The 27,608-nt window shown below is 37.9% G+C and overlaps 3 protein-coding genes across 5 annotated transcripts; 1 reads left to right on the top strand and 2 right to left on the bottom strand.

Annotated features, from left to right (window-relative positions):
* Positions 1-156: 156 nt before the first annotated feature.
* Positions 157-2,589, bottom strand: stx11a (syntaxin 11a). Of its 2 annotated transcripts, none has more exons than XM_017475277.3 (2): positions 1,897-2,535; positions 157-1,550 (listed from the first exon to the last, which is right to left on the bottom strand). In XM_017475277.3, the coding sequence occupies exon 2, from the start codon at positions 1,543-1,545 to the stop codon at positions 664-666; it is 882 nt and encodes a 293-aa protein (XP_017330766.1). In that variant the 5' UTR covers positions 1,546-1,550; positions 1,897-2,535; the 3' UTR covers positions 157-663.
* Positions 2,590-6,498: 3,909 nt separating this feature from the next.
* On the top strand, positions 6,499-17,790 carry akap12a (A kinase (PRKA) anchor protein 12a). Of its 2 annotated transcripts, XM_017477045.3 has the most exons (4): positions 6,499-6,770; positions 9,187-9,277; positions 9,909-16,200; positions 16,324-17,790. In XM_017477045.3, exons 1-3 carry the CDS (start codon positions 6,675-6,677, stop codon positions 16,193-16,195), a joined length of 6,474 nt encoding a protein of 2,157 aa, XP_017332534.2. In that variant the 5' UTR covers positions 6,499-6,674; the 3' UTR covers positions 16,196-16,200; positions 16,324-17,790. The 2 variants fall into 2 exon arrangements, with proteins under 2 accessions (XP_017332534.2, XP_017332533.2); XM_017477044.3 differs by having other exon boundaries at positions 9,909-17,790.
* Positions 17,791-21,557: 3,767 nt separating this feature from the next.
* Positions 21,558-27,601, bottom strand: rmnd1 (required for meiotic nuclear division 1 homolog). The gene is made up of 12 exons (XM_017477043.3): positions 27,429-27,601; positions 26,665-27,097; positions 26,387-26,495; positions 26,150-26,225; positions 25,836-25,875; positions 25,586-25,686; positions 25,370-25,476; positions 25,205-25,269; positions 24,831-24,907; positions 24,628-24,748; positions 23,712-23,828; positions 21,558-21,759 (listed from the first exon to the last, which is right to left on the bottom strand). Exons 2-12 carry the CDS (start codon positions 27,085-27,087, stop codon positions 21,727-21,729), a joined length of 1,269 nt encoding a protein of 422 aa, XP_017332532.1. The 5' UTR covers positions 27,088-27,097; positions 27,429-27,601; the 3' UTR covers positions 21,558-21,726.
* Between the last annotated feature and the right edge of the window lie 7 nt (positions 27,602-27,608).

Genomic DNA, 27,608 nt, shown 5'->3' with positions numbered 1-27,608 from the left:
GGGCTGCTGTGGCTAAAGGTTCTCAGTCCAAAGAAGCAGATGCACATCTGGTTTCACAGCTTGATGTTTTGCTCCTGATTGCTTGAAATGAAAATCCGAAAGCTCTTATAAGAGACTCTATAATAGAGCACTTTTTTCAAGCCAAGACAATCAAGATCCCAAAATTAAAATTATTTATTCAATTATGAAAACAATTTACATCAATAAAGTTTATGTACCCACTTAAATATTAACCCCCCCCTAAAAGTTATTATACATCTTAATTTTAAAGCATAAATAATCTACTACAATTGATTTCCATACAGGTATCATAGTAATTTTTAAACACAGAGCAGAAACAATACAAGTATTCCATTGATGTAATAAGCAGTGCTGTTTTCATGTATTGCTGATCCAATGGTGAACAAGATACTGGGTTGTCACACCATGTCACAACATGTTCAGGCAATGAGCCAGTATTATCTAGATCCCCCCCAAAAAAAGAACTGCATAAAAACATGGCTGATGAAATGTGCCAGCTTGTTAATCACATGACCATTGTGCAACAACTACAGGCAGCTCCACCAAAGACAGGTCCATTAAATATACAAATCCACTATGCATTTAGTAAGCTAACCTGTTATTTTGAAATCGGAGTGGCACGAGAAGGAAGCATATTATCCTTCACTTATTACAACATGGAAAACAACAACAGAAGAGCTGTCTACATGGGTTCTTCTTCTTATATTTCACAGCCTTCTTGATCTCAACTGTAGCCTTGCCTATAAATTCTTCTGTAGCACACACATTAGCCTCAATGTTATCCACCATAGACCCTTGCTGCTCTACCAGCAGGGCCAACTGAAAAAAGAGCTCATGAATGTCCCGAATGCGGCTTTCCAGCTCTAGAAGCTCCTTGTGACGGTTCTCAATCTCGTTGAGTGCTGATCGGAAGGCTCGTTCGTCTGTGACAAGGTTGTCCGAGAAGACGTTCCACTTACCACTCTCAATCATTTCTTCGATCTGATCCCCAGTCACCTCCTTGCCCATGATCTCTGTCTGTCGCTGGATGCGTATCTTGCAGTTTTCCCTTTGTGCCATCTCAGCCTCATTATATTCAGACATTGCACCATGGAAGGCACTGGTTAAAGAGTTGTACTGGGCGCGCACCATGCGGACTAACGCAGACTGGGCCCCGTGTTTCTCCTCCAGCTCTTTGCACTGTGCCTCCATCTGCTGAAGTCTCGCATACAGCTTCTCTCCTTCAGCTTTGATGTTACGTGCGATGGCATTGGAGTCCCGCTTGATGCTGCTGATGCGTCTGACGGAGGTAATGAAACGGGTGTTCTGCTTGCCCAGTCTCTTCACCTCCATTCTAAGGTTCGCTATTTTTTTGTGCATAGACTGGGCCTCCTTAAACATATCATCCATGATGTCCTCGCCCTCGAACACCATGGCATGCTGCTCCAGCTCACCATTTTCTACGTTCTCCCCGTTCTCTACACAAGGCTCCTCTTGGGAGGTTTTAGATAACACACTATTCAGGTCACACAGTCTATCCTTCATTTCTCCTTTATGATAAAGCAGAAACAAGAGAATGTAGTTAGTTAAACAGACACTGGCCCTGCTTTCCAATGTTATGCAACAGGGTTTGCACAAACTTACCGTACTTATACTATTAGACTTTATGTCTCAGTAGGTTTGAAAGATGTAGACACAGAGCAATTTTGAAATCAACAACCCTCTGCATTTTTGGAGATCTACCGTCTTACAAAATTCAGTTCCATCCCTAATCCCAACACAGTGTCTCCACATAAGCGATTTACTTCTCAGGGCGGGTTAGATTTTTGTCGGAAATAAATCCTGTAAGAAGGCAGAGCTCCACGAACAAGCCAAAACAGTGCAGATATGACATACCTTCTGAAATGAGAATACAGGCCTCTTGCTAAGGTACTATGTAGGAGTAGTTCAGTAAAGAAACCCCCTGTCACACCAGCGCCCTTATGTCTTATGCATCACTTTTTCCGAGTAATGGAAATCACACAGTCATGATGCTTACTTCCTATCACACCAAATATAACTAAATACAGAACCAATGGGTGGGGACTTCCCTTTACTTGACTTTACATTTAGAAATTAAGACACAATTATGACGTGTAATATGTCTACTAAGTCTTTCTTTGGATCTAAAACACTTACAAAGCACCAGTATTTCAAGAACCTCAAATATAATAAATATATAGCTTAATTACTGTGATTGTCTGTGATTAAAAAAAAAGATGTGGGTTACGTGACAAACAAATATATTTGTTTACAGAGGTACTTCATACATTTTCTCCTCAGATAATAGTCTTTAATATTCATATTTATGCTCAAGAGAAGAGCATCACATGGGTCTATGCGCTATGAGCAGGTTTTGCTAAGAAAAATCAAATGCCAAATCGTATTTCTTGTTTTTCTCTTAACCCCAACACCAGCGACACAAAACATTACAGGCTGGAAGTCATGACAAGTGAAATTAAACCAAACCCAAACAGCCTGCGCGTGTAAACACCGAATACAGGAAAAGGTCTGCTACTCTCACCTCACTTCATGCTCCGTGGACCAGCCAAAATACGCAGATTTCAAACTCAAATCGAAGTTCGAAATTTTTCCTCTTTGCTCTTCCTCCCCAGTCTCACATCGTTGCAGGAAATAGCAGCCAAGCGACTAGTGGGAGTTACCGAAAGTGGTAGTGGTCGATTTATCTCTCAGCCTCGAGTCGCACTTCATCCACACAGCGTTGTCTTAACTTTACAACCCATTCTGACAGCAGATAATACAAATGAATCCTAAACTTAATAACATTAACTAACAACATCATATTTTAAATAAGAAAAAAAACACAATCTTAAACAAACAAACAAACAAATAAATAAACAATGACAGCAGGTTCTAATTAGACGAATTAAAGTGCAAATAGGTATTGCTAAATCAATTGTGTAGGGTCACACTGGGTTGCCAGATTCTTCTAAATGATACATATTTAGCCACCTGACTGAACTGCACATACTGTATTAAATATTCTGGAAAACAGAATAATCTCAGGAGTGAATCCACATGAATCTGTTTAGTAAACTCAAGCTTATGGTGTGCAAATTCATATTTGTAATACTATTATTTAAGCTTATTATTGAAATACAATATTTTAAAGAAATGTATTGTCTTACAAAATCAGATACAAGCCCAATGTGGTGTAGTGAGTAAATAAAATCCTATTAAAATTGTTGTCAAAACTAAAAATTATAAATGATAAATCATGCAGTAATAGAGTGTAATGAGAGGCAGCGTTTAGTACTGTGGATGTGATATTCAAGAGACTGGCATAAATAAATGAAGCGATACTGTTTAGTAAAGTCAGTACATTTTATTTATAATGCACATTTGCTAAATGAAATCTGATCAAAGCGTTGTAAGTAGATAAGAACCCGTAAGACATAAGTATATACTGAATCTGTAAAGCACAATACAACAGTATTATACACGGTATCCATACGAGATTAAAAAAAAAAACAAAAAAAACAATGTTTACAACTCAACCAGTATATCATATTGTGTCATTCCACTCAGTAATTTCTGCTTTACAGAATGTAGCCTGCCTCATTAGAAGTCCCAACGAATGCTTAAAAGCATAATGGATGCACCGTGTTTATATAAAAATGTGCGTATCTAGCGTTTTTGCCTCGCCACGTGATGGCAGTAGAGTTAAGAGTGGATATCTATGGCTATTGAAAACTTTTGCTGTGGCTTGTCTCAAATAGATACACCAAACAATTCACTGTGCATATGAGTTTATGTTTATGGGCGTCAGTAAGTATACATAATGTAAAGATTTGTAAACAATTATTTTTACATCTCTCTTTAGTGGCTTATATTCATACTTAAGGTCAAGATATCATTATACAGTAAGTTGTGTATGGTTCATCAGAAACATCCCTGAGCAATAATGCTATGACAGTGGGGTAGCATTGCTGCCTCACAGCTCCAGAGGTTTGATCCTGAGCTCGTACTTGTGTGGAGTTTCTCCTTGAGTTTGCGTGGGTTTCCTCCGGGTTCTCCAGTTTCCTCATACTGTCCAAAATCATACAAGTAGGCAGAGTGATTACACTAAATTGTCCCTAGGTATGAATGTGATGGACTAGTGTCCTATCCAGGGGGTATTCTTGTGCCCAGGGGTATGCTTTGATTTTATTGCAGTTTACTTGGATGTACAACCTCTTCACGTATGTGCTGTATTTAAACTCTTTCACACATAGGTGTACCATATTTGCCACAATATTATGTATGACTAGCTATGAGTAAATGCACTTTGTTTGTAGTTTTTGCAGTGTGTGGTTATTCACTGAGGGCACCACAGAGAATGATTTCTGCAGCATGTGCACTTTTCTAGCAGGCTGAGTGTAAGTATCATTAAAAAGGGGAAATGTGCTTATGAATCTATATTATTTAGGTAAAACATGTAAGGTTAACACCCGTTAAACACAAGCTAGTCAGGACAAAGGCCTTATATGACATTATCAGAATACAAAAATACACTTCCTTATGAACTTACGAACTTAGCTGTGTGCCTAAAATATGTGCATTATAACCCACAACCATGGCCAGTGGTAGCTTACTGGTTAATGTTCTGTGGTATTAACTGGAAGGTTTAAATCCTAAAATAGCCAGAGATTCACTCACCATAAACTGATCTGCTATATATTTGAATTGGATTCTCATGTTACAGTTGCAGTGTTTACAGAGGATCAATAGTGTAGTCCAGAGAAAACATCAGCTGTTTTTGATTAGTCAACCGGTGACCTGATTCAATTAACTGATCTCATTCACTTCGCATGGGAACCTGCACAGCAATGCCACTGTTTTTCCCTTTCACTCATTTGTCATCTATTCAAAGCGGTTCATTGTGTATGACTTTTAAATAAGTTTAGTAGTTCAAGGGAGGCACAGTGGTTTAGGGGTTAGCACGTTTGATGTCTTTTGAGGAGAAATAAACATTGAATTAGAGAGATGTCTTTAAAGGATGAAAACATGGAAAGGGTGAGGGAAGCAGTTTAACAAGCTCGTGATGCTTGGTTCACATGGCCAGGTTTAATCTAAAAATGTAATTTAAAAAAATAATACTTCCATCCAGAGTAACATTTGACTTGTCACTTGATCTTAATTCACTGTGTCCATTTGCTTTTACATGCCAATTCTTTTCACATAGTGATAATCTTTCCAAGACCTATTTTTCTTGTTTTCTTAAACAGCAAGAACCCAAGGTCAGCACACAAACACAGTGAACTTTTCCCCCAGCTTTGAAGCAAATCAGCAGGTCACACTTACAGACATATTACATAATTTGGGTACACAGAGTTACATAGAGTCCTTACCATTTCCCCAAATGTCACGTTAACAGTTCTGGTTTGCATCATATAAGATATAAACAATTAAACTGTTTAAAAATATAAGAGGTTTTTTAAGCCCTATAGTTGAAGAGGTGTGGTGGGTGAATATAATTTGATCCCATACATACAGGTTTTTCTAATATTTTTGAAATACTGGATTTTTGATTTCCATGAGCTGTAAGCCGTAATCATCAAGATTAAAACAAAAAAAGGCTTGAAATATTTCACGCTATGTGTAATGAATCTAGAAAATATGAAAGTTCCACTTTTTTAATTAAATTATGGGGGGGGGAAAGGAACTTTTCCACGATATTCAATTTTTTTTAGATGCACGTGAACATACATACATGGGCTGGGAGCTGGAACTTATTTGTTTGTTCGTTCATTCATTCATTTAAACTCGTGTGAAAAATAACACCACATGTCAAAAAAAAAAACATTTGAAAGCACATTAATCATGTGTAAAACTATATCACATCTATGAAAAATCTGTCCAAATCACATGGTGGAAAAAATTACATGCACTATATTTGGAAATTCCACATGCATTAAAATGTTGAAACATAACATGTGAAGTGTCTTAAATACCCCTTGTGTACATTTGATGTAAATCATGAGATTATTAATATGTGAAGTTCTTGTGACTTTTCTGTATGGGATTTGCTATTAAAGTAGTAGGAAAATACTAGTATGGTGAGGAGATAAATGTATGTGGGCCAACATAATAATAATAAGAAGAGGTAGAACAAGAAGACCAACAAGAAGAAGATCATCATCATCATCATCAACAACAACAACAACAACAATAACAACAACAGCAATAGTAATATTAATAAAGAATGATAAATAATAATAAATCTGAGTAAAAGAGCTGGATGCTGAGCTTCACAATGTAAATTATCCCCTAATACTTTTAAAAGTAGAATTAGACAAAAATGTACTAAAAAATGAATTTATTTTCGATCTAGTTAGTGCATAGTAGAGGTAGTACTGTGTAAAATAAATGCTTGTGTTAGTATGTTAGTGTTTGTTTACATGCTAGCTCGGTACACAGCAGAAGACTGATGCAGAGCTGCTCTCACTGTAGTGCTGATGTATTGAGGCGTGCCGCTGCTCTGTGCATGTGATGGCGAGAGGAGGCTGTGCTAAAAAAGCCTTCACAGCTACTCAACTGCATCACTTTATGTCCGACTGAGCCGGGATAGCTTACTCAGCGAGCCACGGGATATTTCTGTCCGCTGAAATCGTGACACAGGACAGGAGTGGGCCATGGGAGCGACATTATCAGCGCCCAGCATATGTGAGGAAGATGAGGAGCAGCCTTCAGGACAGGATGAGGTACCAGAGGACAGCGCTGAAGACAAGGTAAATATCAGGCCACTTATAGCCTTTATTCGACATGTTTATAAACCATTTAAAGGAAACTTACAAGGTAAGCCGTGAGAGTATAAATAAAATATATATTTTTTAAAAAAACCCCGGTGTGTTTTGGTGTGGAAACCTGTGGAGAACTTTTTGTGTGTTTTGCTGCTGCACTGCAGTGGACAGTTAGGATGATGCTAGTAGGTTACTGTAAGCTAATGACCGAACCGACATCATTAAACTTTATGACATAGTCTGCATTCGATTTAGGCTGAATTAAAACATTAAATTACCGAGTTATCTTGTGTGAACAAAAACATCTATTTTTGATAGATTGCATTTAAAGAAAAGTAACCGGTTAAAGAAAACTCTGCAGCAGAATGTCACTCTTGATGGTACTTTTACCTCTTTGTGGCATTTTAAGCTATGGTGAATAATGAGCTCAGGTTATCAAATTATTTATTTATTTCTAACTATAAATATGTAAATAAGATGATGGTGTAGAAAATAATGGTTTACTCATTATTACATCATTCCTTATGTATGCATGTATGTATGTATGTATGTATGTATGTATATACAAATACATACATATGTGCTGTATGTATGTATTTACTGTACATATAGTCTATATACTGTATATGTAGGCCTTCCTATAATGCAGTGCTACATTTCTAGCACTGAAAATATTAAATTACTTCCAGCCGCACTGCAAATAGCATCCGCATCGATTTCCCATGATAAACACAAATTCTGCCACAGTAGAACAGGATCTGTGGAGATGCGAGAACTTAGTCTTTAGAAATATAAATTACGTTGAGCATGAATTATCATGTCACTTTGAATGGATTATCACAGCCACTTTAGTACTTCATCAGACGTACTGTGATGCCAATTGAAATTGTAGAAGCACTAAAAATATGCTGCTATGAAATAAATTATTTAGTAAATTACATATTTGTGACGGTAGTCAGGTTTTGTTGTTTGTTCTTGGTTATAACTTCTAGATCATCAGCTTTTAATACTAATTCATTTCCACCTGTATATGAAGAATCAATTTTAACAAGATAATTCACATTATAAATCACATTTATTACAGTGGAAAGGATAATATCACATTGATTTTAACGCAACAGAATGTTTGTGTAGATGATTATCTTCAGGGATTATTTTCATGTTGGGTATTTGATTGTACTGTACATCTTTTGCACAAAATCACCAAAACATAATACATATTGTACACATAAAAAAACTGGTACCTTACGTGCCAGTGGTGGACAACAGTCACTTAACCTCTGGAGTTTTAGGGTATTTGGTGGTACTTGAGAATAGTCATTGTATTCTACCATCTAGCAGGTGTTGAAGTCTATTTTTAGCTAACTTGAGTGCTGTAGTAGAAATGATTAACAAAAAAAATTGTATGATAAATAAAATGCAGTGATTTTCAGTGAGCAGTACTTTATTTCACTATTCTCTTGATTCCATTTATTACAACTTTCAGGACAATCCCTTACAAACAGAGTTAGTGTTCTATCCAATTCTTCTTGCTTTTTAATTCATTTAATATTTTTTGCTAGTTAATTCCTGGATACTGGATATTTATAAGTTACAGATAAGTGTTTGTAATGTTCCAGAAACTGACATTTCCTGTCTTTTTCCGATATTTTGCGTTCACTTGTCCTGTATTAGAATGGTAGCTTGCCTTCAGAACATTGCCTAAATGCTGTATTCACTGTAATTTATTTTTTCAATAACATTACAAGTTTCCACAGAACACTCCACACTATACATTCACCTTAAGGCAACTACACAAATAGATACATTTGTTTATAAATGTATTTGAGAAACAGATACTTAATTAATAAGAATGAAAGAATTACAGAAAGAGCTGGAATTTAAAATTCTACAAAAAACCCCGATATTCTGGAGAAAAATGACTATGTGGAGGTTAGAACCATTAATAGTAGCAGAAATGTAATTATGAACAGAGGAGAAATATATCTTACTAGGAGCCAAACAGTACAGACTGTCACTGAAGAGTATACTTTTGAACGTGCACAGAGACCTGGTTCTTCTCACTTAACTGCACAATGTTGAGATGTATATTTTTTAAACAGTGAAAACATCATTTCAGTTTTTAAATACAGTTTACCTGAATGAAACATCGATGTATTCACAGTCGACTATGTCATATCATGTGTTCTCAGTAGATAATAAATGCCATTATTGTTAAGGTCTATGGGAAAGTACATGAATGTTTTACTTTTTACTTTCTGCTTTTCTCTCACCCTAACCCTTGGTGATCATATGAATGTTGTTCCCCTTTTTAAGCTTACTTTATTGCTACTGTTTACATGTTGGTCTATTCACATGGTGGTGTAATCCTTAAACTGCTTTACCTTTTACATAATTGCTACAGAAAAATGGGCAAATCTCAAGCCAGAATGGAAAAACAGAAACCCAGACTGATGAGATGAATAGTCAATCTGAGGACAGGGACCTTGTAGATGGTGAGGATATTCTTAACCAATAATTTCTGGAAAAACCTCTTTATTTATATATTAATAATATTTATACAGTCATGTGCATAAGTATTTGGACAGTGACACAATTTTCATAATTTTGCCTCTGTACACCACCACAGTGGATTTGAAATGAAGCATTGAAGATGCGACTGAAGTGTAGACTTTCAGCTTTAATTTAAAAAATATTGCATTAACCGTTTAGGAATTACAGCCACGGGCTCAAACGTAATTGGACAAACTAACAATCATAAATATTAGGACTATTTTTAATACTTGGTTGCAGTTTTCAGTCAACGACTGCCTGAAGTCTGGAACACATAGACATCATCAAGTGCCGAGATTCCTTCCATTGAGATGCTTTTCAAGAGTTTTATTTAAGTTAAACCCCTTTAATGAAAGCTGAAAGTCTACAGTTCTATCACATCTTGATTGCTTCATTTTAAATTCATTGTGGTGGTGTACAGAGTCATAATTAGTAAAATTGTCTCACTGTCCAAATAGTTATGGACCTGACTGTACATATTAACTGTTTTTGCCATGTATTATATTCAAACTGGTGTCCATAGTGAACCATATGCTTGAATTTTATCACAATTAACAATTTATATAATTTCAGTGGGATCTGGATTTGTGACACTGAAAGAAGATGCTTCTGATGCAACCGAGAGTATTCAAGAAGATGTCTCTCAAACAAGCACTGACAGCATTAGCAAGCAAAGGAATAGTACAGATGACATAATAGCAAAAGAGGAAAATGAGGCCAACAACAAACAAAATGACACTGAAATTGGCTTCAAAAAAATCTTCAGGTTTGCTGGATTTAAATTCACTGTGAAAAAAGACAAGGTTGAGAAGATTGATGCAGAAGAGCAAATTGAAAATGAGCAGGACAGAAAAGTTGTAGGCCCAACAGAGGACTCTTGGGACACTACATATGTGAATCCTGTCAACACAAATAAGCAGGATGCAGAAGAGTTAAGGAATGAAAGAATGGAAGGTTATGCAAGTGCTGAGTCTCCTGAGACACACAATGAAATGGCAGTGGGTAAAATTTCAGAGCTTACTGAACACAGGGAAGAGGCCACTCCTGATAGTCAAGGACTGATGGATGATGTTCCACAAAGTCCTGAACCCGAGGAACTCATGTCCCCAATTAAGCGATTTTTCTCACAGGGAATTTTGGCTAGTTTCAGAAAGAAAAGAAAGGAGGACGAGAATGAAGAAGAACTCAAAAGTTTGGACAAAATGGTTGAAAAAGAAAACACTTCGTGTACATGCATTGATGTCTCTAATGGTACATTTGATGAAGATAAAGATATACAGCTGTTTAAGAAAGATGAGCACAGACCTGAAGCTGAAGGAGATGTAATGAATTCCCTAGAACAAGATAAAGTGCAGGCAAGTCCATTCAAGAGGCTTTTTAAGAAACTTTCCTTAAGAAGACAGAGCGAAACCAAACCTGGTGACACAAATTTACTCGAGCCTGGAGAAAATACCAATGAAAATTCTAAATTATCCACAGAATTAATTAAGTCCCAGAAGGAGCAAGAAATAAAGGTGGTTGATACACAGCCTGCTGATGAGATGCTGGACACAAGCCATGAAGAGTCAAAAAAAAAGTCAGACTCAACTGTTTCCTGGGAAAACCTGATATGTATCAGGTCTGCCAAAACAAGGGCCAGGAAGACAGCTAACTCTGAGGATGAAACACAGGATAAAGCAGAGATGCCCAGAACAACCGAATCACCAATTGAAAGTTCTACTGAAGGTGATCATCTTACATCGTCTAATGAACAAGGTGGAAGTCCTGCAGAAGAAGACAGTGGATCCACATGGAAGTCTCTTAAAAAGCTGGTAACTCCAAAGAGGAAGAGCAGAATGGAAGAAAGTGGTTCCATTGAGCAGATGCAGTCAGACACTGAGCTTACTAAAGATGAATCTTCATGTTCCTTGCGGAAACTTATCTCAGGCCGTAAAAAAATTAAGCCTGATGGGCCCCAAGAAAACATGTCATCTGATGAAGGCAGCAAAGGAACAGGAACAGACATTGAGGATGAGGACACACCAGGGGTTGTACCACTGTCTGAATATGAAATAGTGGAACCTGAAATCTTGAACGTGATGACTGATGGAACAATTGATGGTAAAAAAGAGAAAGAGATACAACCCATAATTGAAGAGGACAAACCTAAACAAATACAGCCTTTAAATAATGTTAAACCTTTATGCTTTGATGCTGGGCCATCAGGTATATCTGTTCCAACAGAGTATATGGAGGAATTGACAGAATTCTTAAGCAAACATCAGCAACTCAGTGACATTCCAGAGGAAGGAATTATTGAGGAAAGTGTTGCAACTCCAATATCCTTTGTTGAGTGGACAACTCAAGATGAGACCTTAGCTGATGATATGACCGCTGATGCGGTCACTGCTCCTGAACATGCATCTGAACACAATGGAGATGAAACGACTGAAATGGTGTCAGCAGTTTCCCAACTATCAGAGTCTCCCAAAACATCAGGGAATGTAACCCCAGTATCACCTGTACACAATAGGAGAGAATCTGACACAATCTTTCAGCAAGTTGTGGAATCATTCAGCATGGTTCCAAGTTTTCTGTCCATCACTACAATCAACAAAGTCCCTGAGGCTCTGGCAGTGCCAGTCTCTCAATTTATGGTAGAGTCATCTACAACAACTGAAACAAAAGTATTAGTAACACATAAAAAAGAGGAAGCTACATCCATCTGCATAGGCATTGTTTCTCAGGAAATTAGAGCTGCTGAAGTTGTTCTTCCTTTGCCCATAGTTGAAGGAATATCAGAAATCGCTCATGCTGTACCAACAGAATTTGTCTCTGAGGATTTGGCAGAAGAACCTGAAGAAGCAGGAATAGCAACTGACAGTGTCTATGAAGCTGCAATCAAAGAAATCAAAACTATGTTACATGAAGTGCTTTTACTTGATGAGCAAAGCACAGTTCTTGCTGAAAATGCGAGAAAATCAAAGCAACAATTTATAATGGTTGAAAAGATTCAGGAAGACGTTCCTGTGGTACAGATGGGAGATGTGGATAATCATTCAACAGAATTATTAAATGCAATTAATGTTTTCACACCAGTTCATTCAGCAGTGTGTGGTGGAACTCAGCTTCTTGAGGATCAGATTATTACACTGAATATGAATAGGCCTGAAACTGAGGTCCCATTAAAGCCAGTTTTAGAAGAACCCATATATAAACAGCTGACACAGAACACTCAAATATCTGTTGAAGTTGAAAAAGAATGCAGAATTCCAGATGTTGAATCATCAACTGTTAATGTTGAGCAACCTGCTCTAGTTGCAGTACCTGGCCTTGTAGAACACAATGCTGTAGAATCAGTATCTGACAGCTCTTTACACGGAGATTCAAAAATCATAGAGGATGTTGTTCAAGTCATTGCAGTAACTCAGCCTGTAACACACAGTGTTGTAGCCTCAGAACCAGACCCTGCTATGAATCAAGCCTCAGAAACAATAGAGGATATGAGTGGAGTTCTTGTATCAGATGAGAAATATTCAGAGAATACAGCATCAATTAGCAATGTTATCCAAGATACCAAGATAGAAATGGATTTGGAGAATGAAATTCAAATGAAAAATGACCCTTCACTGAATTTTGTAGATATTAATGCTATCCAAATTAAAGTGGCAGACGTCTTTGAAAATATAGAGATGATTGGAGAAGAAGAAAAAGCAAAACAAAAGATAGAACCTGCATTTGCAGAGAAGATTGAAGAAATTGTTCATGAAAAGATTGTTTACAACTTTGAAGCAGAGAACCTTTCAGAAATCATAGATAAACCAACAAAGGAAAGAGAAGGTAAAGAAAGTGAATTTAACATATTTGTCAGGGAAAGTGCCTTACCTGTAGGAACTACTAGTGATGAAAATGCAAATAAAGAGCCACAAGTCGTGTCAAAGGCTATGCTGGGCCTAGAAAAAGAACATACAGTAACAGAGACGATTCTTGTAGAAGATTGCAAGAGAAAACAAACTTCAGATGATGAAAAGTACATGCTCGCACTTAATCCACCTGAAACAGTAGAGGAGACCATGAAGCCACTGGCCATCTCTGAGCAACCAAGAGTCTATGAAGAAATGGCAGAGGATGGAATCCAACCACCAACAACAGACAATTCAAAGGCAGTTTTACAACCAACATTTTCCAAACTGAGTGCAGATACACAAACTACAGCTATAGCTCCAGGGTCTAGAGAAGAAGATTCAGCAAAAACAGAGGCTATTAAAAGCCCATGTGTGGGTGATAAATCTGACAAACATTTAGCGAATGAGCAAGACCAGAATGAAACAGCAAAACCTGAAGTTAATCCTGAAATTACTACAGAACAAGAAACTGTAGAGACAGTTAAGCCATTCTCTGAAGTTGAGCCTCGAATTGACCCAGATAAGCCACAAACAGAAGTTTTACCCTCAAAACCAGAACAGAGTCAGGCAACTGAGTCAAGTCATGAACGTAATGAGGAAAATAATCAAGCAACTGAAGCTATGGATAAAATGACTGGAACCATTTCAACAGAAACATTTATACATGAAGAAGACACAGGAGTGGAGTGTAATATATCTGAGCAACCAGTAGCAACTCCACAGTGCTTTAATGGCATAGACAGAGTAAGTTCATTAGAGGAGGTTAAAAGACCATGTGTGGATGATCAATCTGTGATGTCTGACACACCTTTAGCAGAGAAGCAAGAAGATAATGAAACAGCAAAGTCTGAAGTTAATACAGAAATCATTGCAGAACACCAAGAAGCTGAAGAGACATTTAAGACATTCCCGAAAGTTGAGTCTCGACTTAACACCGAACAAAAAGAAATTTTATCTTTAAAACCAAACAAGCAATCAAGTGATGAACCTTATGAGGAAAATAATCAATTAATTGGTACTGCTGAAATGACTGAAATCATTTCAGCAGTTATATATGAAGAAGACACAGGAGTGGAATGTAAAATATCTGATCAACCAGAAGACACTGGACAGTGCTTTAAGGGTATAGATGGAGTACCAGTTAGTACAATGGAGCATGTAACCGAAATACTTCCTAAGGATAAATCTGAATCCCCAGAAGGTTTTGCCATATCTGAAACTGAAGGATCTGAGCATGTAATGGAGGTACTAAAAGCTCATACTTACCAAGTATCTATTCAAGTTGTAAGTGAACATGAGGCTGAAATGACAGTGGGCTCTGAACAGTACATTGTCACTCCAGATATGACTGAACAAGACATAGTATCTGAAATAGACATAGCAGTCACTGAAATGAACACAGATCTAACAGCAGCAATGAAGCTGAAGGAGGAAACAACTATGATCATCTCTGAAGGACAAACAGAAGTCACATCTGAGCTGGTGGCAGAATCACCAATGGTGACTGAAAATAAAACTGAGCCTGAGGTGCTGACACAAGTAATAATTGAACTTAAAGCAGAGACACGTGAGGTGACAGAATCACAAGCAGATATAATTGTAGTATCAGAGTTTCAAGCAGAAACACCTGTAGTGTCCTCACTGATAACAGAGCTTGAAGTTGAAACACATGTGGTCACATCGACTGAAAAGTCTGTTAATATAGGAACTCTTGCTTTGACATCAGAAATAAACACATTTCAGTCAGATTTAAAATCGGTTGATGAACTAGAGTTTTCTACAGGCACCACACTACAAGAACCTCCCATTGTAGTCTCAGGAATACAAACAGCTACAGGATTATATTTAGTACAAACAGCAGCACTTTCACCAATATTAAAGAAGGTATCAGAAAAAGAGGATGTAAACGTCAACAAACCAGTTATAGTTGAGGTGACAGATCCAAAATTAGAAATGTTTATGGTAACAGAGGCAATATCACACACGTCAGCAGTGCCCGTACTTGAAGTGCAAACAGTTGAGACTTCAGGTCTTGAAACAGAAACCTTAGTGAAAGCATGTGTGGAAAAGAATGTTGAAGCACAAGGCTCTTTTGTGGCATCAATAAAAGAAGACACAGATGTGAGCTCCTTAATTTTGACCACCACAGTCAGTGAAGCTCAGCTAAAAACAGTGATCCCTGTGGTACAAACACTAGTGGAGTTAACAGCAACAGACGTCCCAGCAATTCAAAAGCCAATTGATGGTCAGTTGATCCAGGAATCAGAAATGTCCATGGTGGCACAAGAAATAAAGGAAACAAAACCTGAGATGCCAGATGCAGTCGATGTTAATGCTTTTAAGATAGGTGTGGCAAAAGAAACGAGAATAGAAGCACCAGGAGTGACCGAACAAACGATAAAAGGAGCAGTTCTGACATCAGTGGTACCAGAGTCTGAAACTACTTCAGTGAAGGAGGACATGGGTTCATTAGTATTTACATTAATAGCTGAAGAACCAACAGCATCAGTGGCCCCAGTGGTCCAAACACCAACAATGGTTCCAGCAGAGGTCCAAAGACCAACTTTTGTCACCCTGGTAGAAACACTGGCAGTTAGTGCAGTAAAAGAAGTGGAAATGCCATTCTCTGGACTAGATGTTCAGGAAAGACACTGTGATACACAATTTGCAGTTAATATTGAAGTTAAACAACCACCAGTAACTGAGATTGAAGTAAAAGTAACAGAAACAACTGAACAGGTGACTCAGGATGTAGAAAATACAACAAGTCTCAAAGAGGACTCTAAAAGCCATGAAGAAAGGAGTGGAAGATTAAAAGAGGCTTCTGTCCCCATTGTGAAGATTGTTGAATCCCTACCAGGAGCAGATGATGATGTATGGGAGGATGCTGTTGATGATATTAGTGATGTTCAGTGTTCCAGTACTAAAGCAAGTGGCGATTTGCAAGATACAACCATGTGCCATGGCGACAAGTGAAGCTTGTAAGTTGTCAAACTGTACTTAATGTATAACTTCTGAGTACTAAAAGATAAACATTAATAACTTTTTAATCAGAGGATAATACCTATATTTGGATAATTCAATACCAGATGTGTTTATTATAGGTTTGAATGAATGCCATTGAAGAAGAAAGAGTCTTTTAACAGTCTCTGGAAACATCGAAGGCTGTGGGTTGTACCCCCAGCATGAATGTCCGACTAAGCCAAAAATGAGTGAAATGTTATAGAACATGTGTATAAGCAATAATGCAGTATAGGAAAGACTAAAACAGGCTGAATTTAGCAAAGCCATAATGATACAACTTATTATTTTGTCAATAACATTTTGTATTTTAATTTGTGCCTTTAGCTACCTGATATATCAACACGCAACCTCAATTTTAAAGGTAGATCAAGTTTAAAGGTAGATGTATCACCATGATACTGCAGTGGGACCAGTTTGTTAGCATCATGAATACATGGAATAGCTATACCTTGCTTTAAAATCTCACACTCTTAAATCACATTTAAATAATTATAATGCTGTCACCAAAGCTATATTTACAACTGCACATGTCTACCTAGCCTGCATATTACATAGATTTCATAAACATTGGCTCAAGACAGCTTGAGACTAACACTGATGATTATGCTTGTGGTTGTGAAATCTGAACACTTACCAACTATGTGCAAAAAACCTCAGTATTTGCTCAAAAAATAATAATTCTCTAGCTTCTCTAAAGTTAAGTCTCACTGCTGATAAACATTATATAGTTTTACTATTATTCCTTGCGAATGAATGTATTTTTGGACACTATTAAGTTCATCCAAGTAGTTTGTATTTTTTAAAGCACTTGAGGAAGTTCAATTTAACAACAAACTATTAATTTGCAAAGTATTTATGGATTAACCCACATTATGTTTATTTTATTTAAATAAAATAAGCTTTAAGGATTCATGGTCTGCGAGTTCATTAATTGACAGTACAAGGGCAGTCTATTAAAACAACGAAAAAGCATATTCTTCCACATACAGAGATTATAATAAAATAGATGTAAGTTTCCTTATACAGGGGAAAACAGGGAAATCCAATCAGAACAAAGCTTAAAACATTTAAACCAGTTTACAGAATATTGAAAGCACTTTCTATCAACATATTTTTAAAAAATAGCTCTTGTATTGTAATCAGTTATTAAAGTGTAACATTAAATTTGACTGTTTATGTTCAACAAATACATTGACATTGAAATATACCTGGCATGAAATATACCTCAGTAGAAATGTTCCCTGCTCCAGTATGGCAGTGACATGGCACATTATTCTGCACAGAGGGGCAAACCTCAGCGTGGGCTCCAAAATGCAATGCTCATGCATTATATTCTAGACAGGAAAGGTTCCTCTGCCACATAACACCATGCTCAGTTTAGTCACCATTTTGTATGACTCTGTCCTTTGATTTAGGCGGACATTTCGAGCAGCCTGATTAGCTTTGCAAGAGCTCTTCCCACCAGCACTCTGCTTGCCTGTGGGGATGTACTGTGTATATGCTCCCACCACTGTCTCTTCTGAATAAATTTTGAGATACAATTTGGACATGCAACTTCTCCATCTTCATCTGTTGCTCAGTATTACTCACTTCATCACTGTCAACTTCTCAAAGGTCTGTTCCGAAAAGCATTTCGTCATGGTCTCACTATTAGTCTTATTGGCCTTAACATACTGCTGATCAGAGATATGAATACCGTACAGAGAGTTTGTCAAAGGACACAAGTGGAACCTGGATAAATAAAAGGGTTGCTTCCTGAAGAAGGGGATACAGATGTAGGAATTTCAATCCCTATTAAAGGTAGTGAGGATCTGTGATTTGTGTGGTCAGTTTTTCAGTGTATATCAAGTTAAAATACATCTGAGTTCGCCCAGTTGTATATCTGAGAGTTTCAGATCAAGTCTTTAAAGAAATAGTGAAAGAATGAAATGGATACAGTTTTCTCCCCTCACTCCAAATGTAGTCAATAAGTCTGTGTCCATGGTTTTCTTCTTTAACTGTTCACTAGGACTACAAGGCTAATGTTGCTAACAAACAGAGGAAGCTTATGGCAACCAGTTTATCATTCTGCAAACTGCATGTTTTGAGTAATCACATCTTTGTCTCAAAAGACATTATTTCTCTTAGTAATGGCATTTTTAAAACAGCAGAATATGTATGTAATAAAATGCATAAATAAATCTAGAACTATCCTATGTTAACATCCAAATAATTTCTAACGTTCAGATTTTCAGTTCTTCATGGCATAAATTCCACAAGATCTTGGATACATTCCTTTGAGATTCTGGTTCCTATTGACATGATTGTATTATGTAATGCCTGCAGATATTTCAGGTGCATTTTCATGCTGTGAATCTCCTGTTCTACCACATCCCAAAGGTGTTCTATTGGATTTAGATCAGGTGACTGGGAAGCCCACTGAAGAACATTGAGCTCATTGTCATGTTCATGAAACCGGATTGTGATGACTTTTGCTTTGTGACATAGTGCATTATAATGCTGGAAGTAGCCATTATAAGATTGGTAAATTGTGGCCATGAAAGGGTGCACATGGTCAACAACACTCAAATGATTGCTTGGTATTAACAGGCCCAAAGTATGCCAAGAAGGCAAGACACAAGGCAGGTTGGGTTCATGGATTCATGCTGTTGGTGCCAAATTCTGACCCTACTGTCCAATTGTGGTGAATCTGTGCCCACTGCAGCCTCAGCATTCTGCTCTTGGCTGAGAGACATGGAAGCTGATGTGATCTTCTACTGTTGTACCTCACCCACCTCACGGTTCGATGTGTTCTGCATTCTGAGATGTTTTTCTGCTCACCACAACAGTACAGAGTGGTTATTGGAGTTACTGTAGCCTTTCTGTCAGCTCAAACCAGTGTGGCCATTCTCAGTTGACCCCTCTCATCAACAAAGTATTTCAGTCCACAGAACTGCCACTCATTGGGTGGTTTTTCTTTATTGCAGCATTCTGAGTAAACTCTAGAGACTATTGTGCATGAAAATCCCAGGAGATCGGCAGTTACAGTGCTGTGAAAAAGTATTCCTGATTTCTTGTTTTTGTGTAAATTTTAGACCTTCACACGAAATACAACATAAAACAAAGGCAACCTGAGTAAACACGTAATACTGTTTTGAATTTTTTTATTTTATTTAAGCAAAAAAAGTCACCCATGTGAAAAACAAATTAAACTTAAAATCTGGTTGTGCCACCTTTAGCAGCAATAACTGCAACCAAATGCTTCCGATAACTGGAGCTCAGTCTTTCACTTACTTCTAGGACTAGGACTAGGAGGTTTTCACCTCATGGATGCCATTTTGGCCAGTGTCTTTCTGATGGTGGAGTCATGAACAGTGATCTTTATTAATATAAGAGGCCTGTAGGTCCTTTGATGTTGTCCTTGGCTTTTTCGTGACTTGCTGGATGAGTAGTTGTGCTCTTGGAGGAATTTTGGAAGGTCGGCGACTTCTGGGAAGGTTCACTACTGTGCCGAGTTTTTCCATTTGGATATAATGGCTCTCACTGTGGATCTTCAGAGCCTTTGAAATAGCTTTGTAACCCTTCCCAGACTGATGTATCAACCACCTTCTTCCTCATCATTTCTGGAATTTCTTTCAATTTTGGCATAATGGGTTACTGTGTAAGATCTTTTAACCAACTTCACGTTGTTGCAGAAGTTCTATTTAAGTGTTGATTTGATTGAACAGGGTTTGCAGTAATCAGGTCTGGTTGCGTCTAGTCCAGCTGAACCCCATTATGAATGCAGTTTCATAGATTTGGGGAATTAGTAACTATAGGGGCAAATACATTTTCACACAGGTCCAGTTGGCAGTGGATAACTTTTTGGCTTCAATATATAACATTATCAATTAAAAACTTATTTTATGTTAACTCAGATTGTCTTTGTTTTATCTTAGATTTTGTGTTAATTTCTGAAACAATTTAGTATGAGATATATACAAAACAGGAGGGGGCAAATACTTTTTCACAGCACTGTATAGATATACTCAAACCAGCCTGTTTGGCCCGAACAATCATGCCACAGTCAAAATCACTGAGATCACAGGTGGCTGGCTCGTATCTGCATGATTTGATGCATTGCACTGCTGCCACCTGATTGGCTGATTAGATAATTGCATGAATGAGTAGTAAAGGTGTTCGTAATAAATTGCTCTGTGTTAAATATTTAAATGAAATTGTATGAACCCTCAGTAACCACCAGTGATTGTGAGAATCACCTGAATATCTTTTTGGTTATGTGTACATGCATGCATGCATGTCGAGTCCTTTCCACAAAACCATGACGTAACGTGTAGCTCGGCATCTGCAACAAATAACTCTGTAAAACAGACCAGGGCCAATTTCTCACCAGACGGTCATTGGTTCCTATTTACAGGGGACCAAAAGTATTCACAGAAGCAGTGTGACATACATTGATCCCTGCTCCAGAGGTGGAGGATAATGTATGCCACAATGTCATGAGGCACCAGGCATTAGTACTAACTGGAAAGGTGTTTGGAGAGGATCACCACACTCATGCCACTGGGAAGGCGATGTTAACCTGGAGAAGGTGCACAGTGACAGCCAGGTAGCAATGCAGTCTTCCTGGGGCAGCAAGTCTATAAGTAATGTCGATGAGTAGTACGAGACCTAACTAAAGAGAGTATATCACAGTAGGGGCCATGGTGAGGAGTTCTACCACAAAGACCAGCTTTTTCTTAGATTAGGGAGGCCCTTGTGACTTTGCTTCATGACAGATGAACAGTTAATCTGAGGCTGCAGGCTGGTCTAAATAGATCCGTAAGGCTTCACAAAATGGAATGCTTTAGGTCATGTGACTAAATAAACGAGTTTGTAGCCTGGTTACAGGGTGTCCTTTACTTAAATGGCTCCTTGTACAGCAGCCTAAAAAGATTTCAATTTTGTATGATGAGGTATGAAAATGGGCTTCCGGGCCTCTTCCAGTTGTTTTAGTTTATTTATTTATTTTAAAACGCATATAAATGTGACTGAATTTGAAAACTCCTCTGAGCTATGCACCTACTAGAATCAACCACTCAGTCCACTTGCATTTTAAAATAGCAGAATAAGGTTTGAAATAGAGCCTCGTGCAAAGATGTGAGACGCCCCCTCTGCTTTGGATTTACATTATTTTGGACTTATTTAAAGAAAAAAAAAACACACAAGTTCACTATTACAATAATGTTTCTTTGACGCAAAATGTGTAAACAGAAGGATTATAGAAGCAGAATAATAATACTGTTTTCCTTCCCTTTACATTATTCTTTTGCCAATAAATAAGCCTTTTCAAAGATTTGTGCATCGAGTTTTATTTATCTATTGAAAACTTACATCTGACAACAGTCTACTGAATAGAGGTTCAGAAAAGATGCAGTTAAGCTGTATGAACACTGAAACCTTTTAAAACATGCTTGGCTGATTTCATTGTGGCAGTCACATCCTCCTCTAAGACGTCTGTCTCCTCAGAAGACCACACGGGCGAGTTCAAACATCACCTTTAGATTGCACAAAAGACACAAATATTTAGCTTTGAATGAATGCATTTAGTTGCAGCTTTTTTCCTTATTTATGGACTACAGGTGATTAATAAAATAAATAAAAACCTCACATAAGGTTGCAATTTTGTGATTATAATCCCAATTCTGAAAAAGTTGGGACAGTATGGAAAATGCAACAAAAAAACAAATATACACTCATTTCATATCTTTTTGACTGCAACACACTCCAAAAAAGTTGGGACAGTCGATGTTTACCACTGTGTAACATCATATTTTCTTTTAATAACACTTATTAAGCGTTTGGGCGCTGAGTGAAGACACCAGTTGGTTAAGTTTAACAAGCAGAATTTTCCCCCATTTATCCATTATGCACTTCTTCAGCTGCACAACTGTACTTGGCCTTCATTGCCTTGTTTTGTGCTTCATAACGTGCCACGCATCCTCAATCTGAGACAGGTCAGGACTGCAGGCAGGCCATGCTAGCACGCGCACTCTCTTCTTACACAACCATGTGCTTGTAGTCCTTGTTGTCCTGCTCTGGATGGCAGCATATGTTGCTCCAAAATGTGTACATATCTTTCTGCATTAATGGTTCCCTCACAGATGTGCAAGTTACCCATGCCATGTGCACTGACACACCCCCATACCATGACAGATGCTGGATTTTGGACCTGATGCTGATAACAGCTTGGATGGTCCTTTTCCTCTTTGGTCCGGAGAACACGACGGCTGTTTTGTCCAAAAACTATTGGACTTGTCGGACCACAAAACACAATTCCATTGTGCTACTGTCCATCTCAGATGAGACCGAGCCCAGAGAAGTCGGCGGTGCTTCTGGACAGTGTTGATGTATGGCTTCTGTTCTGCATAGTAAAGCCTTAACTTGCATCTGTGGATGCAGCGGCAAATGGTGTTGACTTACAAAGGTTTACCAAAGTATTCCCGAGCCCATGTCAGGATATTCATTACAGACTCATGACGGCTTTCAAGATAGTGACTTCTGAGGGATCGGAGATCACGTGCATTCAGAACTGGTTTTCGGTCTTGCCCTTTACGCACCGAGATTTGACCGGATTCCTTGAATCTTTTAAATATTGTGCAATGCAGAAGGTGAAATTTACAAAATCCTATCGATTTGCATTTGGGGAATGTTGTTCTCAGTGTTGGCTATTCGCTGACGTATCTGTTGGCAGATTGATAAGCCTCGACCAATCCTTGATCTTAAAGGACTAGACCTTTTTTTAGAGGCTCCTTATATACTATGATTAGATGATTGCCTAACCTGTTTCACATCACCTTCTTATTTCAACTTGTCACATCGCTATTAGCCCTAAAATTGGAACATGCTGTATGCATCAATTTCAAAATAAACATTTATCTTCAAAAAACTATGCAGTTGATAAGGTAAAACATCAAATTGTTTTATTACCATTTTCCATACTGTCCCAACTTTTTAGGAATTGAGGTTGTTTTAAATCATTCTATAAAGACATATTAGCCTTTTGTTAGTGAATGTTGTCACTAATTGGCTTCCTGAAACTAAAGATGGGGTCAACAAGGTGGACAGTTTTACACTGCTGTATTACTTGTCCTGCTTTAATGCGATCTAAATTTGCTACAATCTTTAAATGATTCTACTTGCACTGTTTTTCACTTTAGTTTTAAAAGCTCTGTTTTTAAGATTTAAATGTGTTATAATTATATTTGTTATTATTATACAAACCTACAGCATTCACAAAGATGATTTTTAACTGAGATTTGTTCATCTTCATTTCCTATTGAAATGTTTGTAACCTTCTCTATTTGGACAGTATTTCATTCTCATTTTATATTTATTAAGGAGAATAGCTAGACATGCTGCAAACATTTGTATTATTGAGTTAACACGATAGTCAAGAGGCAGGCAGGCTTTATCATTGGATCTGAAAGCAGCAGACACATGAACTGACCTCAATAGTGATCAAGATTACAATCATCCACTCCAGTCGGAGACTGTGCTTTTCACCAAGGTGATTCCTCATCAGGTCTGTCAGTTCAGTGCAGTGCTGCAGCTTCTCATTCACAACCTACACAACACCACAGGAATGCATTAGGACCACCACTGTTTTATACAAGTCATACAGTCAACTACAGAATTATTGGCCACAACCATTTCTGTGCTGACTTGGCTGTTATGTCTGGGGTCATTTTCATATTAAAAGATTCATCTACATATCCTAACTTTCTGGCAGAGACAACTAAGCTTGGGGCCAAAATATTCTGGTATGTAGTGAAATTCAACAACCAGTGGATGTCTAGCCTCAAAACAGCCAACAAAGCATCAGTGATCCATCACCATATTTTACAGTGGGCACACTGTCCCCCCACCCCTCCCCAGTTCATTACCCAAACATGCAGATGGCCAAAAATAAACAACAATAAATAGCCTGCACTTATATAGCGCTTTTTTAACCTTAGCAGTTCTACAAAGCACTTTACACTGGTTCTCATTCACCTATTCACACACACACACACCCCAATGGTAGCAGTTGCAAGGCGCTAGCTTGCCATTGGGAGCAACTTGAGGTTCAGTGTCTTGCCCGAGGACACTTGCCCGAGGCATGTGGAGTCATGTGGGCCGGGAATCGAACCGCCAAACCTACGATTAGTGGACAACCCGCTCTACCAACTGAGCCACAAATGTTCATGTTCATGTTCATATCAAGTTATAGAGGATAAATAGAAGGTGACTATCACACTCTGTCTTCCTGATATAGTTATAGAAGACGTAGTAGAAACCGAATAAGGCTATAAGATTTTCTCTGTGTGTTTATTGAGTACAAACCAAAGACTGATAACACAGACGGGATTATTTAATATCATTACCTTGACCCTACGGTTGATACTGAGAAACTGACATGTTTTGTCATACAGTTGCTCCAGGTCCTCTCTGTCCCAGTAGAAATCAGGAGTGATGAGAAGATCTGAACTGAGGTTAATGCAGTGCCTGTAAAATGACATGATTAAAACATGAATTAACTTTGAAAATTTGATATCCAGGTTTTGTTATTCTACAGGTGACTTCTCACCTCAGAGCAAACAGTTCTCCTATTTTCTGCAAGACCTCTGCCCTGGACAGTTTGACTGACTTCCCAGACTTTAGTGTCTGTTGGGAGAGTATATGACTGTCTTTGAAATGTGACTGTACAATATGCATTATGTTTATTAAATGATTTATATTTATAATTCCTATGCAACAGATTCTAAATGTGCTATGTGTCTTATTATTTCCATAATAAATAAAACACGTGACATTCCAAAAAAAAAAACAAAAAAAAAAACTGTCCTATTCCATATATTAATGCTTCTCTTCAAATGGATGTATGGTACAGATTTCATCATGTAGTTACAAGCAGTTTCAGATGCTGTTATGTATAAATGTACACTAAATAAGTGGGGCTACCTCTGGAATTGGCTGAATAGATTCAACAAAGTTATCCAGAGACATCTCCCATATCGCCAGCTTAACTGTGATAAAATCATTTTAAACGTATGAATAAAAGGCTAATGTTAGGAAGAAAAAATTCTTCAAGACATGTGTAACAGCAGGAATAAATCTCCTGCCCACCTGAGAGAGACAGAGCATTAGAAAATGCAAATTTCTCCAGAAGGACTTGTTCATAGTCCATGTCGCTATTAAATATGAAGTTTCCCCGATGGAGCTTTGTATTTCCCCTAAGTAAGTAAACAAAAAACATATGTCCCATTAGACACTGCAAAAATATACTGCCACGATATGTGATATACAGAGGAATGTATGTAAAAGTCACACGTCATGACATACTCTTCTATTGAGTAATTGATCTCTTCATTTTCCCAGTGGACCAAAGCCACTTCATACGGCTGAATCTCATGTTGCTCCAATATCCGCATCACTTTCTTTAACTGTAAATCAAAATTGTATGGATACACAGAAACACACATAAGCAACAGGGAGCTGTTGAGATGTATTTCACAAGTGTGGAAGTTAGATCTATTCTAAACCACACCAAAAAAACATACTGAGACAGGAAACACGGAAAGCTTTTACTCACAGTTTCTACATCAACATTCCAGAAAACCACTGAGCCTTCCCTATTGAAGAAAAACTCTTTTTAGTGTTAAACAGGAGTGGACAAGTTTATCTGCAAAGGGCAGGTGTGTCTGCAGGCATTCATTTCAACCGAGCAGAAGCCGTACCGCTTATATCGACTACTTAAACAGGTGGAATCAGGTGTAGTTCCTGCTTGGCTGGAAAGAAAACCTGAATCTACACCAAACCTTTGCAGGTAAGACGGGACATCCCTGGTTTAGAACTGAATTATGAGAAAAGAGCGGCGATGTGAAGAGAACACGCATTTCAGCGTACCTGAAGAAAAACATCATGGCAGAATCATCTGGTTTTGATGCCATTTCTGTTCCAATCACCAGAACATTAGCTGCATCTAAACATAAAAAGAGAATGACAATGTTAAGAAATAACTTACAGATCAGTCATGTTTATGCATGAATGTGTGTGAAAACACTGATTATAGCATTACCATTAAAACAGTTAAACATCCAAAGGAAAAATAGAAGAAGCAAGTGATGCTACACTTCAACCAACCTCTGGGCAAGTCTCTTATTTCAAAAAAGCCATTAGCTATTAGGTCATGGCAGAGAGTAGGTAGGTGGTATTGTTCAGCTGTTGCATAGGCGATACATTGCATCATATCCTGTTAAGAAAAAAATCAGGTCAGCCAATGCATAATGAGTTCCTTTAATTATTATTATTATTTACAATTTTAGTCATTTTAATCTGAAAGAGGTATGAGGGAATAGAGAACAGTTTTCCTAAACGTTAGCTCTAGATTTATTCCCACTAGCTCAAAATAAACAACTTGCCTCTTCTGGGGCTGGCAGATTGGCTCTGGATGGCTGCTTAGTCCTTGGTCCCTTTAATGTTTTTTTGCCAGGCATGCCCGCTTGCTTCAGCACAGATTTGGTGGTTCCACTGGTGGATTGAAATGTTCTGTGTATATTCCATGTTTTGAGTACCATGCCATGTTTTGGGTTAAAAACGAGTCTTCGCATTCCATAAGACCAGGCATCGCTGAATGTGATGATGGGATTGTTCTTGCAGTGTGTGTGAAGTTTGTGAGATGAGGCGCTGCAGGACAGCATATTTGGTAGACAGCAGCTGAGCCCTGAGCCTGGACATTTCTCCAGCCTTAGTGCTCTTCCAGAGACTAATCTGGAGTAAAGTGTCCTCTCCAAAGGCTGATACAGTCTCCAGGATGTCAAAGCTGTCAGAGACCTAGCTAGCATACCTAGCTACCTGTGTAAATAAACATTATGATTGCATCATTAAGTCTTCTAGCAGTAATAGTACCATTTAACGCTATATGTTTTTCAACCTACTGACCTTGACAGTAATCAGCTAGCTAGCTGTCAAAGTCCTTCATAATTATATAACTACCGAACTTTATGTTAAACTATGTCTCTTACTGTTTTTGCATTAAAACCGGGTACAGTGATGGTCTGCAGAACAAACAGTATGTAGTAACGTTAGCTGACAGTATTATAATCAGGGCAGCTAGCTAGCGTTAGCTGAACTTCAGTCTCCTCTGTACAGTAATACACTAAATCAGCTTCAATTCAGTACATACCATGTGCGCTCTTGCAGAAGACAGAATAAGTAACGGTCATATCTGAATTGACCTAACGAGATACTTTCTCCGTGCACAATTCAGACTCTGACATTTTTAGATAAAGTTTGTTTTGTAGAAATGAATAGAGATGGCACTTCCGGTATTGCTTACGTCACCCAATATGTTACACCACGTGGA

This window comes from Ictalurus punctatus, chromosome 9 (genome assembly GCF_001660625.3).
Source record: "Ictalurus punctatus breed USDA103 chromosome 9, Coco_2.0, whole genome shotgun sequence".
NCBI lineage: Eukaryota > Metazoa > Chordata > Actinopteri > Siluriformes > Ictaluridae > Ictalurus > Ictalurus punctatus.
The sequence above is the reverse complement of the archived record's forward strand: the minus strand, read 5'-3'. Positions and strand labels throughout refer to the sequence as shown.